At 54.2% G+C, this 19729-nt stretch overlaps 2 protein-coding genes across 2 annotated transcripts in view; one reads left to right on the forward strand and one right to left on the reverse strand.

The window, feature by feature from the left end:
* The window catches only part of CDH23 (cadherin related 23), a 215742-nt gene that overhangs the window by 39850 nt on the left and 156163 nt on the right, over nt 1–19729 (reverse strand). Inside the window, exons 21-32 of the mRNA XM_074154966.1 lie at nt 18574–18681; nt 17127–17316; nt 14931–15076; nt 14399–14618; nt 13316–13468; nt 11815–11928; nt 10619–10767; nt 2708–2768; nt 2178–2326; nt 1045–1180; nt 456–844; nt 266–367 (exon numbers count right to left, since the gene is read on the reverse strand). Coding sequence (XP_074011067.1) covers nt 266–367; nt 456–844; nt 1045–1180; nt 2178–2326; nt 2708–2768; nt 10619–10767; nt 11815–11928; nt 13316–13468; nt 14399–14618; nt 14931–15076; nt 17127–17316; nt 18574–18681 — 1917 coding nt within the window. The remainder of the gene's footprint in view (nt 1–265; nt 368–455; nt 845–1044; nt 1181–2177; nt 2327–2707; nt 2769–10618; nt 10768–11814; nt 11929–13315; nt 13469–14398; nt 14619–14930; nt 15077–17126; nt 17317–18573; nt 18682–19729) is intronic.
* On the forward strand, nt 7928–8344 carry C10H10orf105 (chromosome 10 C10orf105 homolog). The gene has a single exon (XM_074155165.1). The coding sequence runs from the start codon at nt 7928–7930 to the stop codon at nt 8342–8344; it is 417 nt and encodes a 138-aa protein (XP_074011266.1).

Genomic DNA, 19729 nt, shown 5'->3' on the forward strand with positions numbered 1-19729 from the left:
CTCCCTCAAAACTGTTTCAGCTCAGTAAGCGATCCGCAAACTCCTCAGTTTGGGGTGAGTTGGTTGTTTTTTGTTTTTTTTGTTCTGAGAAATCCCACCCTATGACATGCAGGGTTTCGCCCAAATCAGGGTTTCCAGACCCTGGTGGTGAGAGCAGAGGGGACAACTAGGACATGCTGTCCCCCTGCCAGAGGAAGATGGGGGTGACCTGAGGTCAGCTCTGCTCATGCAAAGGATGGTGGGGAAGTGGGTAGAAGCTACTCACCACCGTGGAGTCAATCTTTGGTCCTCCATCATCAGCCACCACTGTCAAGGTGTAGAAATCCCCTTTCTCTCGATCCACCTGGCCTTTGACAGTGATCACACCCTGCCAAGGATGAACAACAGCCAACACTTGGGTCACCAATACTTTGGTGGACAAGTAAGCCAAGAAGGACCACACTGTGGCTACTTACAGTGATCCCGTTGATCTTGAAGAGGGAGAGTGCCTGGGCATTGGTGTTGGGGTCGAATTTGTAGGTGATCTGGTTGAGATTGTCGATGGAGCGGGCCTGGACCCGGAGCACCTCCGAGCCCAGGGGGATGTTCTCCATGATCACGGCCTCGTAGCTGCTGTTGGAGAACTGCACAGCTTCATCCAGCTCGTTCAGCAGGCTGACATAGACGCTGCAGAAGCCCTGGTTGTTGGGGGGTGCCTGGTCTGTGGCAGAGACGTTCATCAGGTAGCTGGTTTTGGTCTCGTAGTCCAGGTAATCTATTGTCGTGATGAGGCCCGTGCTTTCATCAATCTCAAACTTCCCTTCGGCCCCCGACAGGATTTTGTAGTTCACCAGACCGCCGTTCCCTGGGGCAGGAGGTGACATGGTGACAGTTAGACCAAACATCCCGAAGAGGCAGGTACCACCGATGCCGACCCCAATCATGGAGCAGAGCCCATCCCACGTGGAGATTTCAGCCCAGCCAAGCCAGGATGTGTGCAATGGCCGACTTCACCCCTTTCCCCGCAAACTGGGTGTTTCGGTAAGCTCACTCCCAGCTTCCTACCTGTGTCTCGGTCAGTGGCCCGGACCACTGCCACTGAAGTCCCTATCCCTGCTGTCTCCCGTAGCCCCAGGCGGTTGTACTGCCGCTGGGTGAAGACTGGCACCTCGTCGTTGACGTCTTCCACATAGACGATCACCTGCGAAAGCCCCCAGAGAAACCACAGGTGAGCTGGGCAGGCTCGTGAACCCTCACCAGCTGCTCAGGCTTCCCAGGGGAAACATCTCTTTCACAGCACTCATCTGCTGCACAGGAGAAACCCTGTCTCTGTTACAAATGCCACGTGATGGAGAGCGAACACACGCCGTTTAGTATCACAGATTTAAACAAGCCCTGTGCTGTGGTCAGGGTGACTCAGTCCTTCCCTGGCCAGAGATGGGTTTTATATTAATCCTGTCTGTATATTAATTCCCCCTTGCTTTGGGATGCCCTGCTGGAAACCTTGCAGTTAGAGACCCCGCCACGTAGAAACGCTGGTGACTCGGTGGGAAATTGTGCTCAAAGTTCAGCGGGTCGAGCTGCTTTTTCCCCAGGGAACAGCATTTCTTCTCTTGGTTTTTTTTTTTTTTGCTTTGCTGCTGGTGCTGCGGGCACATCGCGCTCGGCCAGAGCCCACCCCATCAGTGAGTTTAAAAATAGATGCAACCAGAGGGCTGGGCTTGTGAGAACCGTGGGAAGCCGGTGGTGTCACTGCTAAAGATTATTGCCCCTGGGTCCTGGCTTATTTAAACAGATGCCTGGCCAGGAGACACGGTTTCCAACAGCCCAAGGCTCAGCTCTTCCTCCCAGCAGCAGAGCCACATCTCCTGGGCGAGCGGGACTCCCTGCGACAGCGACTGCCACACCACTTAGCAGCCTCATTGCACCGAAACGTCACAGGAAAGAAAAAGAAAATAACAACCAAAACCCAAAATAAAACAAAAAAAAAACCCCAAACCCTCAACAAGCTTTTTTCCACCCACGGTCAGCCTCCAGAGACTTTCCGTCAGCATTTCCATGCCAGATCGCTCAAACTTCCTGCACGCCTGCAAGGGCTGGAAATGACTGCCCTCTGATGAAGCATCCCGAATATTTCGCATGAACTCCTCCGCCGCCCAGCCCTGCTACCCAACCCTCGGCGGCCACGAGGTCCTTACCCGGACGGAGCTTCTCATGGGTCCCTGCTCCGTGTTGTAGGCCTCCACCTCCAGGACGTGAGAGGAGTTTTGCTCCCTGTCCAGGTGCCGCACGCCTCGCATCACCAGCCCGGTACTGGGATTGATGCGGAAGTTGTTGTGCTCGTTTCCTGGAGGGAGGGAAAAGCAAGGTGGACGCTGCCCATCGCCGCTGCAATCTGTCTTGGTGACACGCAGAGTCCTCCCTGGGGGGCTATTTTGGAGGCAGATGATTGAGGGAAACCCAAGCCCCCATCACCTTCAGCTACATCAGGCTCAGCTGATGTAGGTGTGGCCCTGGTCAAGCCAGGAGCTGTGGCATCTATGTGTTCATCCGTGACAAATCACCCCCCAGCAACTAATCCTAGCGCTGAAGTTTTGCACAGGGTTTGGGGGGAACGTTTCTGTGGGCTGCAAAGTGCGGAAGGATGGAGAAGGCAATGAGTCTGTGCGTGGGGCTGACCAGAGACTGGTGCAAACGCACCGATGCATGAAGGGGCACCTGGACTTACCCTTGACAATCCTGTACCACACTCTGCCGTTAATGCCTTCATCCGCATCTGTGGCTTTCACCTTTGTGAGAAAACAAAAAGCATTAAAGGTAAAGAGCAGAGATTTCCAGACCATGACAAGTCCTCTCACCCTGCCCAAGGCTGGACATCTTGCTGTTCCATCTGAGCCAGGGAGCTTAACAACTGCAAAACAAAATAAGTTACCTTCCCCTCATCGCCAGGCAGCAGCGTTAATGGCCACAGGAGCACTCAGCTGCCAGGTTAGCAGTTGCACGGGCTCGGGGTAGGACCTGAGTCTGAGGATCATGCCATGAAACCATTGATGGAGGTCCTGTCCTGCACACCAATGCTTGCCCCGCTGGAGATGCCACTGGGGACAGCCTCCCTGCCTGCAGCGCTGCCCTGGCCTGGGCAGAGAGAACTGCTCCGGTGCCTGGTGGGCACCCAGCCCATGGCATCGGGGTGTATCATGCGCTGTGTTAAAGGAATGGCCCACCTCTCGGCCAGCACACCCACCTGGGTCTATTGGCTCTGAGAGCTGCTTGCGTTTACCCTCTCACTGCAAGATATTGCCAGCAGCAGCATATGCAAAAAACCCTGAAGGAAACATGAATGCCACCAGCTTAGAGCATACTGTGGTCTGGACACTGATCTGAGACCCCGAGTTGTGGGTGGGAGCATCCCTCAGCTGTTATGCACCGCAAGGTGCATGCATGTGCTGGTGGACAACAGGACGACCACGAGCCAGCAATGTGCTCTTGTGTCCAAGAAGGCCAATGGTGTCCTGGGGTGCATCAGGAAGAGTGGGACCAGCAGGTGGAGGGAGGTCATCCTGCCCCTCTGCTCTGCCCTGGTGAGGCCCCATCTGGAGCACGGGGTCCAGTTCTGGGCTCCCTGGACAGGGTACAGCAAAGGGCTTCAAAGGTGATGAGGGGCCTAGAACACCTCTCTTATGAGGAAAAGCTGAGGGACTTGGGTCTTTTTCGTGTGGAGAGGAGAAGACTGAGGGGGAATCTGATCAACGCCTATAAATACTTAAAGGGTGGGTGTCAGGAGGATGGGGCCAGTCTTTTTTCAGTGGTGCCCAAGGACAGGACAAGAGTTAACGGGCACAAACTTGAATACAAGAAGTTCCATCTAAATATGAGGAGGAACTTCTTTCCTGTGAGAGTGGCAGAGCCCTGGAAGAGGCTGCCCAGAGAGGCAGTGGAGTCTCCTTCTTTGGAGACATTCCAAACCCGCCTGGACACGTTCCTGTGCAACCTGCTCTGGGTGGACCTGCTTTGGCAGTGGGGTTGGACTAGATGATCTCCAGAGGTCCCTTCCGACCCCATAGCATTTTGTGATTCTGTACCGAATAAGCCATCCACCCTGGGAAACCCAAGCCACGGGTCCCCTCTGGTGTCACTGAAAAGCACTGCAGTGCTTTCCCCGCAAACTCCAGCCAGCAGCCTGACAGGTCTGGCAGCTGGGAAGCGGGACATGGCAAGGGACAGCGGGGTCTGGGCTTCCTCCATGGCTGGCATCGAGCTGCTGCGTCTCCCCTCTGCAGAAACTGCTTTCCACAAAGCATCCAAACCGCGACCGCAGCAGCAGCCGCTTGCAAATCCCCGGGGTGAGGACACAGGGGATGCCTTAGCCTTTATTCTCTGGCTGCTCCCCCGGCAAGGCATCTTCTGCCACATCTTCTGCCTACAAATATTACCCAGGGGTTTCCTTTCCCAGGCAGGTGGGGGTCTGTGCCCAGACTTGCACTGAAAAGAGGAGGGATGGCTGCAAAGGACGCACGCGCGGAGGGAACAGTGAGGCCATTTATAGGGGCTCAGCTTTAAAGCCCTGGGCTGGCTTTCACCCACAGCCCCACAGAACACTTGCAGGAGTTAGAGCGGCTCTTCCAAAATGCAATTTTGAGCTGCCTTGAACCGCTCTTTTCCCCTTCCATCAAATCAGCCCCCGTCAGCAGAAATCTTCGAAAACGCTGACCCTGAACTTGCAAAATGTCCGGATTTCCCACCTGTGTGCCACGAGGGCTGTTTTCCTCTGTCACAGACTGGCTCACGTCTTGCTTATGGCTGGACACAACCCTGTGTCTTGCTCCGTGTTTCACCAGGGACCCAGCATCTCCCTTTCACAGTAGAAAGCTCTCCCTCCCACACCAGCTTGTCCGCCCTCAGGGCTCTCTGGGGGCAGGAGCTGGGATGTCTCCTCTCCCATGGGATGGATGGACCCAGAAGGTGAGGGATGCCCAGGCAGACTGGCTGCCTTGGCACAGCGAGACCAGCCTGCCACACGCACCAGTTCCCTCTTGGGAAACACTATCCCGTCAGTCAAAACACTGTGCCAGTGGGATTGAAGCCTAAGGGATACTAGATAAATCTTTGCAGCTTTTTGTGCCATTCCCTGCCCTGCTGTGCCCGGAAAAGTGCATTTCAAGGTGCGCAAACAGGAAGGTTTTCAACACGATGAGCACTGGATGGGAGCAGCGAGCCGCGCTCTGCAAGAACCCCTTTAGCCACCCTTTTCCCACCTCACCTAAGCATCTGCTTCAGGCAGCTCCAGCACTTAAACCAGGTCTAATGGGTCAGCTCAGGTTATTTGGTTTGTAATGAAAAAAAGAAGAGTAGTTTGCATTAAACCAGTGCATGTTCCTGCCACTGCCATGGCACAGCCTGCCGCCGGGAAAAAGCTTGGCTGCTGCTGGTTTGACCCACTGATGTCCCAGAGGAGGCGTGGTACTTTGACAGACCGTCCCAAACTTGGGAAAACAATTGAATTCGAGTGCAAGCAGTGGGAGAAAAGCTCTTTCTGCTGCAGGTGCGAAGCACCTTGTGCAATTGAGTGCCAGGTGCCTTCAGCCTGCCCTATCCCTCTGCTAGAGAGAGCGGGCAGCAGGCAGAGCCAGTCTTTTGCAAGCCACCTTTCAAACACCCCTGGCTACTGCACGGGGCTCAGAAAAGGAGGAGGAAAATAAAAGGATGGGAAAAAAATGCAGGCAGCTTGGCGCAGAGTTGCTGGGAAAAGAGGGAGCAGGCGTGTGGAGGGCAGCCCGCTGCCCCCTCCCTGGTGCGGGGGCTCAGCCCACGACTGTACCATTCAGTCTTCCTGCAGGGGCAAATCCTGGGAAAACACATCCTGGGGGTCTCGACCCCTCTCATCCCAGTGGGACACAGCCCCGGGACACTACCGCTGTGCTGGCAAAGCCTGGGAGGGGGGCTCGGGGGCCCCCTCACTTTTCCACATTCAGGCTGTCCCCAGCCTGTCTGCCAGCTCTCTCCCACCCTCCCTTGCCCTCCAAAAGGGAGGAGGGGGCTGGCAGGCGGTAGAGTGCAGTGGGAGAGGCGGCAAGGCAGGCGTACAGGAGGCAAAGCCCGGGCTCGGCCAGCTGGTGAGAGGTAGGGAGACAAAACCCCCCCCTCGCAAACCCACCACCGGCCACTTAGACTAACCACAAGGGGCGAGTGAGGCAGGCCAGGGACGTGCCACCATCCTCAGCTGGAGATCGGCCCTGCATCGCCTGGGGACAGGGCAACAAACAGGGTGGGGAGGGGAGATGTGAAGTTTGAGGTGGGTTTGAAGTCAGGCATCCCTCCTTTCTTCCCCATCACATCGCTTTGTCCGTCCCGGCGATGGGAGAGGGGGAGAGCCTTGCTGATGCTGCCGGTTAACAGCGAGGGTGATGGGATACAGCATCACTTAAAGCCCTTTGCTTTTGACACCCAACTATCCGGGTCGATAAGCTGAGTGTTTGGTACCCTCCAGCGCTACCTCCTCCTGCAAGACAGTGGAAAGACTTAGCTCATTGGGAAAAGCTGGGGAGCTCCAGAAAAGCATCGCTGAGCAAGATGGGGAGAGGAAAGAGAACTGCTTTTCATTCGAGCTGCATTACAGGCACAGAAGTGCCTGAAAACAGCCTTTTCTTTGCAGGAATTTGAGAAAAGAGGGGGAGAGCATAAGGAAAAACTCCTGCCAAACTAGGCAGTTGGGCCAGTCCAGGCAGGCAGCCCCCAGTGCTGGGCAGAATAACGCTCACTGTCTTCTGCTCACACTCAAAAATCCTTTCTTCTGCCTCTCCACCTTCCTCAGGAGCATTTTGCTTTTCGCAATTTCTCTTCCCTCTGATCCTTGGCTGCCTTGTGCCCAGTGCTGAGCACTCATGGGAATGTCTAATGTTAGAGGTGATCAGGCAGGGATGACCCTTTTGTGGGGGGGGTGTTGCCAGGCTGGACTGTACACTCTTCTACTCCCACATCTCTGTAGAAAAGTCAGTGTAATGAGGCTGGAGCATCAAGGACCAAGCCAAGGTTGTTGAGGATTGGCACAGCAGTATTTCCCTAGCCCTCATCTCTGAGCTGGGAAGATGCTGGCCTCTAGCACAGCCAGTCCAGGGCCAAGAATGGGCGCAGGAGAGTGCACGGAAGCAAAATGATGGGTGCAAACCGCTCCAGGGATGTGAATCGGGGGATCTGACCTGGTGGGGAAAGGAGATGACAGTCGCCATCAGGTGTTTGGAAAGAGTTCTTACTGATGAGGCTTGGGGAAGCTGGTTTGCATCACTGTTTGCAGACCTGGCTAAGAAACCCGTGGCATGTCTGAACCTGAAACCAGGTCAGCAAAACACCTAACACAAGAGGCACAAGTAGGGTGAGGGTGTTAGGCTATTCCTAGTGCAATACTGCGGCTTGACGGGGACTTGTCTGGGTAGAGGTTCAACCAACTACCCATTTTCTTTGGGGCTGAGGGAAAAATCAAAAAACCCGAAATGATAGTCAATCCAATAAAACCACGTTTCTGGGGAACAGAGAAGAACCAATGCCCAGCAGCTTGCACGGAGGATTTTGGACCTTCTCTAGCGTACAGTTATTTATCTCTCCCAGAAAAGCTTCCCGCAATGTGTGTGTGGGTTCCCCACAAGTGTCATCACCGGGGCCATGGTCCTGTGTGTACATGGTACTACCTGTGCTAGATTTATTTGCCAGACAGTTTTGCACTTCAGTTCAGGGCAGTACTTTGCAGAGATAAATCTCACCTCTGTGCTTTGCCTGCTGGCAAAGCACACAGACTCCTGTCACCCTGTGTCATGGAAAACATGGCCAGGAGGACCTTGGACATCAAACCGAGCCAAAAATCCATCAGGTTGGACAGAGGGTGGTTCTCTGTCCAACTTCTAGGTGGTAATCACCCATGTCGCTTCTCTCTGTCACCTTGTGCCATGCAGGGAAGATGAGCAACGAGGACACTGGCAACGGAACCTCTCCCACCCCACCTCTCCTTGGGCTTCTGGTTTCAACCACTGAGCTGGTCCCACCCATTACCGCATCCCCTGAGAAGGCAGACCCACTGCCCATCATCGTGGTGCTCGTCTGCATCTTCCTCCTCCTGGCGACCTTCCTCATCTTTGTCACCTTCTGCAAGCCGACAGCACTGGACCAGTCCCTCTCCAGGCCCCGTGAGTGCATGCCCCATCACCCAGTGGATGCCAGTGAGCCCCAGCTGAGGCTCTGGAAGCGGCTGGGCTCCCTGCGATGCTCCATCAACACCTTCAGGAGGAGTCGGCCGATGTCCCAGAGCCAGCTCGCCCACCCTAGGAGCTGCCCCACTAGCCAGGACTGGGACATCATGGAGTCCACCAAAATGTGATCCTGCTCTGCAGGAACTAGCTCATCCCACATTGTGATTCTTTCCCAAGCTTTTGGTTCAGGCTCAATTCCCTTCTCAAGGATCCCCTGGTATCCTGGGCATCCCGGCAGAGCCCCTTTAAGCGGTTCGTTTCCAGGCATTGGCTCTGCAAGGCGACAGGAGATTTTGCTATTTCAGGTTCCCAAATGCTTTCCAGTTTACTGTTTCCTGGCAGGAAAGGTGGAGGCATCCAAACTACACCCACACGCACCTATCACCAGGCAGTCCAAAAAAATATTGCTGCTTAATTTCTTTTCGGAAAATATGGTGCAAGTTTCACAGCACCCGAACAAACAGCCTAGGCGAGAGCAGAGTAACCTGGCTGCCTTTGAAGAGAGGTATCCTGGGGCAAACACGCTCCACAAAAAGCAATCTTCAGCTGGGATTACCCCCCAAGATGTGCTCCTGGGAAGGTGGTGGAAGGCTCATGCCCCTTGTGTGCTGCCCGGTCCTTATCCCCTCTCTCCCCGTGCAATGAGCTATGGGATGCTGCGGTCGACGCTTGGAAGGATGCACGCTACGGCTGCCTGCTGGAAACCTGCTTCAATAAACAAGCAGCGGGAGCAGGTAAACACATCTGTAAATGCATTAAAGAGGCCTTTTGAGGCTCGCAGGCGCTGCCAGCTTGGAAAGACGCTGCGCAAAGCTAAGCCGCGTGCTTCTGCTGGGAAAGGGTACAACAGCCAGCAGGTAAGCTGAAGTGCTTACAGGAATCAGTAGGAAATGGAAAAAGTGGTTTAATTCTTCCAGATCTGCAGCTCACGCTGCATTCAGCCATCGAGTTCATCACTTCACCCACGAGTAAAGTCTCCGTGCCTGGCATGGCACCGTGGTGAGCACCAAACCCCGTCTCTCTGGGTTTCACATGGTTTCTGACCCTTGCAGGGTGTAGCTCTGTGTTGGGACCTCTCCGGGCTGCCCGGGACATTCCTGCTCTCAGGACATTCCTGCTCTCTTCCAGCCCCAGGCTTTCAGAGAAGGGGATGGGGAAACCTTCAAAAACTCTTTTGCTGCCGCAGGAACATGGGGATCTATTTGAAGGGGGAGACATTCAGTGCAAATGGTTCACACTAAAGGTGTAAATTAAACTAAGCCCAGGTGATTGCCCATTTCCACTTCCCTCCCATTTCGTTCTGTGGAAAACAAACTTCCCCCAAATGTCTCTCCTTTGCCACAGACTGCCAAAGGCGTCCCCCTCTTTTGGGGAGTGTGCTCTAAAAAAGGGGACTTGGATGTCAGACTCGGGTTTCCTCCATTCCCAGTCTTTCAATTTGTGAAAAACAGCTCAGCTTTGGGAGTCCCACGGCAGAACCCCTCTCCGCCTGCACACCTCCACCCCTGGGTGGAGGGATTACGGGCAGATGCCTGACCCCAGAGACAGGCACAGTGCTACAGGCATCGTGTACACCGTGCCACTGCACAAGAGGTGATGAGGAGCCACAGGGCTCACGCTTGGGGGCCGCAGCCAAAGCACGACTCCCAGCAAACCTTTGTTGCAAGAGGCAAAAGGCTCCTTTCTTCTCTCCCGGTGACTCACCCTGCCCGAGAGAGCTGGGGACAAAGCTGTCCCTCTCCCTGTGCCGGGAGAGGTATTCAAGGCAGGAGGAGCCTTCCCAGGGCCCTCTGCAAAGAGCCTTTGGTGCCTGCTCCAGAAGAGCCCTGGGTTTGAAGGGATGCTGGAAGCCCTCAGAGGCCAAGTGAATGCCCGCATTCATTCGGCGCTCACTGAGCCATTCAGCTCTGCCCACCGCTCCCTCAAAGAGGAATAAAAATGAAAGCAAAGTCCAAATGCTTTTCTCCCTCCGTTTCCCGCTCGCCCCCCCGCCCCCCGTCAGAACACCTCTTTGCATGCACTCTTCTCCCTCCCCCTTGAGATCTCCGCTCTCGGTCCCTTCTCTGCGGGAAGGAAGGAGAAAGCGGGGACACAGCCAGGCAAAGGGGGCTCCCCAACACAGGGCTTGGGTTTGTTCCTCTCACCCCTTCTAGAAATGGGGTGAATTTCTGGTTTTTCCCTCATGCTTTGCTGTCTTCTCCCTGGTGGTCACAGCCTGGGTTAGAAAGGGTCAGGGTACAAGGAAGAACACAACTTGCCCTGGTCTGGAGGAACAAGAGCACCGATGGGGAGAGAAAATGTCTGCTCTGGGCTTCCAGCAGCTCACAGCTGCGGTGCCATGGCCCAGAGAGCAGGGGATCCCTTTGCCCACCCAGGGGCCCTGGTGGGAGAGAGCCACTTGCCTGCACTATGCTGCTGGCGGCTGGGATGTCCTCAGGGACACTGACTTCGTAGCTGCTCTGAAGGAAGATGGGTCGATTGTCATTGACGTCCAGGACGGTCACGTACACGGTGGCAGTACCAGTGCGCCGGTTGCCCGTGGGGCCATTGTCTGTATGGGAGAGAAAGGTGAGGGGAGGTGGGTGCAGTTTTCTGCCTACCCCTAAAGACAACAGAAAAGCCAAACTACCCCCAAACTCTGCCAAAGAGCCACAGGGGGTTTGCAACTCCATCAGCTAAGAGGGTGAGGTATGCTGGAAGGGACCGCTGGAGGTCGGAGATTTGGGAGATGAAGATGAGCAGGAGTCTGATGAGCTTTCTGTAGACCCAGGTGTCAGCTCCCAGCCAAAGAGCAGCAGGACCAGTTGATGTTCAGTAAATAAGGACATGGCAGCACGGCTCTTGGCTTTGCCGCAAAGGATGAGGCAATGGGGAGCATAGGTTGGATTTGGTTTTCCAACATGCCTGGTGCAAGTGAGCACTAAACCCACCCAGCTGGGACCCGGTGATAGGGGAGACACAGGCAATCTGGTACCCATCCAAGGGGCAGAACGGACCCTTTACCACTCAGGATCTGGTCCTGCGTGCCCAGCCAGTGCAGCGTTCCCACTGCAGACCCCATGGCACCTGCAATGCCGTTCCCCCGAGATTTCTGACCAGGCCACTTATTTCTCCTTTCAAAAGGGATGTCTAAGTCTTCTGTAAACAGGCACATCATTATAAAGCTCTGGGGATGACGGCCAAGATGTGTTTGGCACGCAGGCCCTCTGCCTGTGCCAGGTGGCTCTGGAGTAATTGGCAGCCACTGAGCTAAGGGCTGGCATGGCATCAGGGGAATGATGCTGTGGCACTGGCTTTTCTGGGTGGAGGTCTGCCCTGGGCAGCATGGAGCTTCTTAGGAATGGGGGTCTTGCCTTCCCCGGGGGAAAGGGAAAGCCCTGGGGCTGGGAAAGTTTACTGTCTGCAAAAGTCACGGTGAAACTGGGACATATTAATGCACGTGTGCTGTGAAATGTTAACACCAAACACAGCTCTGGTTTACAGAGCAGCTCAAAGGCTGCTGTCTCTCTGCCACGCTTCCGAGGCAGCTCGGCATGTGCAAAGCCACCCCGTGTGGCTGTGCGGCAGTGGTCCCACTGGGACAGTGGGAAATCCTTACCGATAGCCTCCAGGATCAGCGTGTATGATGCCACAGTCTCCCTGTCCAGACTCACGACTGTCCTGACCACCCCATCCCTGAAGCCAACGCTGAATTTGCCATCCTGGTTCCCACCTGCGGCAAAGGACAAGGAGCAGGTTATCCATTGTCAGGATGCAGGGACCAGAGCATCCTGAGAAGAGGAGGCTGAGGGGAGACCTCATTGCCCTCTACAACTCCATGAAAGGAGGGTGTAGAGAGATGGGTGTTGGCCTCTTCTCCCACGGAAATAATGGCAGGACCAGAGGAAATGGTCTGAAGTTGCAGCAGGGGAGGTTTAGATTAGATATTGGGAAGAATGACTTTACTGAGAGGGTGGTCAGGCACTGGAACAGCCTGCCCAGGGAGGTGGTGGAGTCACCATCCCTGAAGGTATTTAAGAAACGTGTAGACGTGGCACTTCAGGGCATGCTCTAGTGCCCGAGACTGTAAGGTTTTGGGTTTTTTTTGTGTGTGTGGTTGGACTCGGTGATCTCACAGAGGTCCTTTCCAACCATGATGATTCTGTGATTCTGAGCCCATGCTGCAAAGGATGCCAGGCACGGAGTCAGCCTGGCTCAGCCTGCCCTCCTGAAGGGATGCATTTTACATAGTTTCGAGCAGGGCAAGTGTAGGATAAGCTCGTATCTTGTCCTAGCAAAGCTTCTCTGCAGCAAAAGCGGGCAGACTGCCTTCCCTCCGCACACCAAATGCCATGCCTGCCCGACAGGGCAGACAAAGAGCAACGCTTGTAGGGAAAGCTGAATCGTGCAAGAGCCAGATCATTTCCTGAGTGTTTCGGAAGGAAACTGGTATCACTTCGCATGTGGCCTGCGGTACCTGTGGGCCAACGCACACCTTTTACTCTTGCAAGGGATGCCGGAGGGGCTGTGAGACGAAACGTGAGGCTGTTATTGTGAGAAAAAATGACTCTCCGGTGACACTTCTGTTTTTTGCCCTCTTCCTGAGGGCTCGATGCCCCATGTGCAGTTTGCAAGTCAAAGCATGGCCAGGGGCTTCCCCGCTGCAGGTGCTGCAGCTGCGCTGTGAGCCAGGCACTGCCTGGGTGGCATCGCTGCCCGCCTGCTCCCTGCCCACCCGAAACCACCCGCACACTGGGCTACGAGATGCCCTAAAACCCCAGAGAGGCTTCCAGCCTTAAACGCACCTAACACCAATGCTGTCTCAGCGGTGCTAAGCCCATCCTCATGCTTTTCCCGGCCGCATCCCGCTGGTGGGAGAGGGCAGGGGATACTCAGGAGCAAGGGTTCATCCCCAGCAGGACAAGGAATGGTGGCAGGGTGGTCAGCAAGGTGGGGAGCCACGCAGGGCTGTTCAGCAGAGGGCGATACCGCCCAAGGTTTGGAGGGGCTGGAAAAGCAGCGCAGATGCGCAGAGCACCCTGGCCATGGTGCAGGGCAGCCTGCTCCTTTCCACAACCAAAGCTCCCAAGCTTTGCGGCGTTTTGCCGAGGCGTTCATACCTGTGATGAAATAGCTGAGCTCAGCGTTCAGCCCAATGTCAGCGTCCGTACAGTTGAGCCGGACCACTTTGAAATCCCGGGCCACGTCTTCGGGCAGCGACACGTTGTAGATGGCTGGGAAGAAGGTGGGGCTCTCGTCGTTCACATCCAGAACTGAAAGGGGGAGCAGAGCTGAGTGCCCCTCCGAGGGCTGCCCCTCCTGCAGATGCCGGGCTGACATCTGCCGGGCTGCCCAAACCACCTGGCTGCTGCTCCGAGCATCCCAGGGAATGCTCTCCCCGCTGCTCCCTGCCATCTGTGTGGTGGGGGTGCCTGCAGACCAGCTGTAAGGACTGGTCCCCATGACTGCAGGCTGTATTTGGTTGCCTTCGGCACATACAGATCGCTTCCCCTCACGTCCAAAGGAATCTCACATAACTGTAATTAAAGTTACTGTTCGCACCAAACTCATTTTCATCCCCATTCAGAGGAAAATTTGGGGCTTAAATATAAGCTCAGCATTTCCCGGTGTATAGCAGAGGGCTCTGGAGTTACAGGACCAGAAACTTCTTTTTCCAAACCCAGGGTCAGTTTATTTCCAGATGATGCTTATCCTCGGCACTAGGCTTGTGTAAAGCCAGTAAATAGAAATGCAATAAATTAAAGACAGGCAACATAATAAGGGTCCAGCTCTGAAACTGGGATTATGTGGGCTGTCCAGACAGGCAGCCGATGCGAATCACATGCTGAAGCAAGAGGCAGGCCAAAAGAAAAAGAAACACTGGGGGGATGGAGGAATAATAACATAGAATTTGGGGGCCCTGCCCAAAACCCTGTATTTTCCCCATCTCTGCATGATGCTGACACCACACTGGGCAAGATGTGAAGCCTGCAGAAACGGCAGCGCAATGGGCTGCCCTCCTTATCTGCTGTCGTATGCAAGAACAGATATAATGGGTCAGATCACATGTCCCTCTGACTCCTCAGTGTGTCTCTTATATAAACCACATCTCCTCCGGGGAGGTGTCCTTGTTACCCATCTCTTTGGGATCAGAGGGGGCTCTGTGGCTGGGCAGGGTTTGGAGAAGGTTTTGGCGCACCCACCTTTGACAGTCAAGGTGCTGCTGGAGCTCTTGGAGGGCACGCCAGCGTCACTGGCCACCACCCGCAGGTAGTACTCGGTGATCCTCTCCCTGTCCAGCTCGGTGGTGGAGGTGATAAGCCCGTTGGTGCTGTTGATGAGGAAATCCATGCGGGGCATCCCCACCTGCATACGGTACGTCACCTGCCCATTGGGACCCTCATCCAGGTCGATGGCCACTACCTGGTGGGGAGAGCGGAGGGAAGGGGTGAGAATGGGGGAGCCCCATCATCTCCTGATGATGAAAATCATCAGTGCATAAACCCTAAGCATTACTTTGTCCCCAGAGATGCCAGGATGAAAAAAAAAAGGGGGCCTCAAGACATCCCCCCTGCCTGGGGGTGAGAACATGGGGTGGGATGCCACAACCCCTCCTGCACGGCTAGAGGACAGAGAGGATGTATTGCTACCTTGCTTTACAGAACCGATAGCAGCAACGACAACAGCAGCAGCTCCCAGAGTGGGGCACAGCAGCGATGGGGCAGCAATGCTCACCTGGAAGACGGAGGAGCCTGTGGGAAGGCCCTCGGCAATCTCGGCGACAAAGGGCAGGTTTTGGAAAGTGGGGTCATTGTCGTTCAGGTCCAGCAGGTTGACGAAAACTGTGGCGCTGCTGGTAGCTCGCAGGGGCGGCCTCCCGCCTGCGGGGGCCAGGAACAGGGTTTCGAGGTTAATGCCTCCAGCCATTTCCAACCCTTTCTCCCAAAAGACATCCTCAATCCTTATGCAAACAGGCTGCCTCATGGAGGCATCAGCCTGTCCATGTTATCCCTTGCACTGCAGCCCGTCGGACTAATGGTTTTCCCCCTGGCAGGATGCACACAAGACAGACCAGCAGCTACCCGTGCAGGCAGCTAAAACCCAATAGCAACACCAATCTATCCTTATCCCTGTCCTTCTAGCAGGCCGGATGGGATGATGGCCTTAGCACGGTGCAAAGGCAATGCAAAAATAGAAAAGGGCAGAGTTGAGTTTATATGTGCCTGCTGGCTCTTGGAAACGAGCTGGATAATGGGAAAATACCTTAGAATCATAGAATCACAGAATTGTCTGGGTTGGAAGGGACCTTTAATATCATCTAGTCCAACCATCAACCTCACTCTGATAAAACCCATCACTAAACCATGTCTCTAAGCACTAGGTCAACCCGGCTTTTAAATACCTCCAGGGATGGTGCCTCAACCCCTTCCCTGGGCAGCCCATTCCAAGGCTTAATAACCCTTTCCCTGTCAACATTTTTCCTACTATCCAATCTGAACCTCCCCTGGTGCAACTTGAGGCCATTCCCTCTTGTCCCATCGCCTGTGACTTGGGAGAAGAGACCGACCCCCCCTGGCTACAGCCTCCTTTCAGGGAGTTGTAGGGGCCAAGAAGGTCTCCCCTCAGCCTCCTTTTCTCCAGGCTGAACACCCCCAGCTCCCTCAGCCTCTCCTCACAAGACTTGTTCTCCAGACCCCTCACCAGCTCTGTTGCCCTTCTCTGGACCCACTCCAGCCCCTCAATGTCTTTTTTGTGGGAAGGGGCCCAAAACTGGACACAGCCCTCGAGGTGGGGCCTCACCAGTGCCCAGTAGAGGGGGAAAACTCCCTGTACCCACTTCATCTCCCTCTATTTTTTTTCCCTATAAAAAACTTTCCTTACTATATACTATTTCTGGAGCAAAAGACATTTCACGCTTTGATCAGCTCTTTCCCCCTCAACTGCTCAACTGAACTTCCCGAGATACTGGCAGAGCCAGCCCCCACGCGTGGCATCTCACCAGTCCTGCAAGCCACGCAGGCTCAGCTCCGCAGAGAAGCCCTGAACCCCCAGCAGACCTTTCAGGGCAGCCCAGAAACAGGTTCCCCCGTGTGCCCCGATGGACTGCATCTTCTCAGCAGCCCACTACGAGCACCCGGTGCTGCCCTCCTCTCCCTGCCTGCCCTGAGCATTCACGGCTTTGTGCTACAGCCCCTGCCACCTACACGCAGCCCGAGCACAGGGCTCCTGTAAAACAGACATTTCACAGACCATTAGGTTTGGGTTTTTTACCTGAAAAATGCAAAGAATGGTGTCTTCTGCGACAAGGAGGAATTTCTGCCTCCCAGGCTCATTGTCAGGGCTGCTGCAGAAACCACTGTGCTCATGTTTTGAGGGTTTCTGGTTTGTTTTAGGAGCAGGTTTTAACCTGCTCTCGTTATTTTAACCTCAAAAACATCTTTGGAAGTTATGCTCAAAACAGGAAAAAAAAAAAAAAGAAACTTCATGGAATGGTTTGTGTTGGAAGGGACCTTAAAGATCATCGAGTTCCAACCCCCCTGCCATGGGCAGGGACACCAGCCACTAGAGCAGGTTGCTCAAAGCCCCATCCAGCCTGGCCTTGAACACCTCCAGGGATGGGGCAGCCACAGCTTCTCTGGGCAACCTGTTCCAGTGTCTCACCACCCTCAGAGTGAAAAATTTCTTCCTAAGATCTAATCTAAACCTCCCCTCTTCCAGTTTGAAGCCATCACCCCTCATCCTATCGCTACATGCCCTTGTAAAGTCCTCACTTTCATTGTGAAGGAAAAATCAGTCCAAGAAAAGTTCGGCTCGATGGGTGAAAACCATCAGGGAGGAAAAGCGGAGGAAGAGGAGGGCACAACTTGAGCCCCGGTGGTTTCTAGTATGGTCCCTCAAGAAAAAAGAAGAGCGGGACAGAAGCAGGCTTACAGTCGGTGACTGACACCACGATCCTCCGCATGAGCTGGGCCTCCTGGGGGTTGGGGTTCTCCCGGTCCAGCAGCACGCCGGTGGTGCGGATCTTGCCCGTGGTGCTGTTGAGGCTGTAGAACTTGTTGGGAGGTCGGATGCTGTACACCACCGTGCCGTTCTCCCCCAGGTCTGGGTCGACGGCCACCACCTGCCATGGAGAAACAGCAAAAATTAAAGCAGAGCGACAGGAATTAACTCCCGTGGCGTGACTCCGTGTAGAATCACCGGTGTCTAATAATGAGGCTGAGCTCCCATGACAGGCTTCCCCGTACCAGCAGCAGCAAGAAGGTTCTCTTTCCTCCACACAGCTGTATATTTTCATGATACTTGCAGGGATTTTGTACCCTTGAGACCTTTGCTGTGGTGTTAAATCTCACCGATATTGGCCTGCAAGCCCGGGAGGTAATGGCATGGCAAGAGAGACGTGAGCACGCAGCAATCGCATGGGGTTTTCTCCTTTTTAAATAAAAAGCCAGCTAGAAAACAAGTGCCCTTCCGAAAAAGAAAATAAATGGGACAAAGAGGCATGCTGAGGAACTTGTGCTGCCACACTGGAAACGCTGGAAATAATTCACTGGTGGGGTTCTCCTCCCCACCAGACATCTTGTGTTTTATTGTTCTCCCCGTGACATTTTTAATTACAGGGGCCGCTTACATTTAAAAAAAACCCAGCTTCATTACGCTCATAACTTCCCCGGCCCCCGCTGCTTGTCCTGCCGCTGAATTTACGTCAGATCGATGACACAATAATTATTTTCCCAGCAACTAATTGGGATGTTAAAGGCAAGACGACTTCAAGCAGGTGCCGAGCAGCGGGGCTGGTGCTGCACGGAAGAGAGAAAGCCGCCGTGCTCTGGCTTGGGCTGCGCTGCCAGACCTTTCTTTCGTGCTCCCCAACTCTTTTTCCTTTGTAGCCTTCCCCCTTATATGATTTTGTGGATTCCCTTCGCTTTTCCCTCATTTATTTTCTGTCTTGTGCCCGTCATTTTTCTCCCAGCGTGATGGAGTATAAGCTTCCCTCTCTCCTTCTCTTTTATTTCACCAGAGGGACTTGAAAGGCTGTAAATCAATGTCTTTCAGAGAGGTCCTTGAAGGAGGTCGCAGGCGAGGCTAAGAAAAAGAGAATTTGGCTAAAACCCACACAATTTAGGGAGAAAAAGAAAATAATCCCAGCAGAGAGGAGAAACACATGGGACGGGAAGCAGCGAGGCGGCCCAGGAGTGACATTTTAAATGGACTCCTGCAAGATGGTGTTTGGCTGGAAGTGCTGCTGGTTTGGAAGTGACATTGGTTCGGAGGTGACACCAGTTTGGAGGTGACTCCCTGCTGCAGCCAAGCAGGTGACAACCTCACCGGGTGAAAGGAAGAGTCTTTTAGTGCAACAGCCACCTTCCCTCGCACGTACCGTGGTGACGTCCGAGTTGGGGGGGGTCATTTCCACCAGGTTAATGAAGTACGGCTCATCCTTCCAGGTGGGATAGTTGTCATTGATGTCCAGCAGGGTGATGTTCACCTGCGAGAGAGCAAGCAAGCACCAGGTGGTATTGGCTCCTGGGACAGCACTGCGCGTATCCCTGGACGTACAGCAGCATCAGGGACCCAAGGCATGTTCACCTTCCAGGGGGAAAACCCACAGAAAAACAACCTCCTGCATCTTCACAGCCAAGGCTTCTTGGCATGTCTGAGCTTGGTTTGGCTCGCCTGTATTTATTACGTTGCAGTTAAAACAACCTCAGGGGCACAAGGTGTGTTTTCAAGCAGCTGCTTCACTGGAGAGGGGATGCAAATCGGTCGCGCTGGTGGGGAAGGTGGTACAGTTGGAGCACGGCAGGAAAGAAAGAAAAAAACTTGAGTGACTGGTGAAAAGCCAAAAAAAAAAAAAAAAAAGAATAAATTAGAAATGGGGAGAGGGTGCAATAACAGGGGATGAGAGGTGCAAAGACAAGAGAGCACGGGAGAGGATGGTGCCCTGAAGTGTTACCTATCTTCATTTCCAGCGTGAGAAATGGCACCTAAGTGACAGTAGCAAGCCTGTGGGATGAATCCTGTTGTCTGTGAGTCTCTCACCTCCCCAGATCACCCATTTCAATCCAGCCTGTGAGTCTATAAAGGTGCCTGAGGGAAGGGCTGCAGTACAAGGGAAAGAGGGGCAGGAGGGAGCCCTGGTGCCTGCCAACGCCACGCAGGGTGTCTTGGCTGAGCTTCTCCTGGGGCTCCCAAGTAATCAGGTCCTGCCGTCACACCAGGCTGAGCTGCTGGTGCCACCCCGTGGTAGAAGAGGCAAATCTGAACACCACAACCTCTGGAGATGTGCTCTGGGCACCAGTCAAGGCACTGGGGTGGTGCTTGGGGAAGGTTGGTGACCCACCACTACCCCGAGCACCCCAGGTACTTGTTCATCACCCAGAGCTTGACCACCTGCTTCTCACTGAGTTTTAATATTATTTAACTTTTTAGGAACAGTGATGCATTTTTTTTTTTCCTAATTGCAATCTGTGTTGCAAAAATCTTGATTTGCCTTTCAGTAACACTGTTAGGAGAACATCATCTCATCTGGAACC

The sequence above is a fragment of the Numenius arquata genome, chromosome 10 (genome assembly GCF_964106895.1).
Source record: "Numenius arquata chromosome 10, bNumArq3.hap1.1, whole genome shotgun sequence".
Classification (NCBI taxonomy): domain Eukaryota; kingdom Metazoa; phylum Chordata; class Aves; order Charadriiformes; family Scolopacidae; genus Numenius; species Numenius arquata.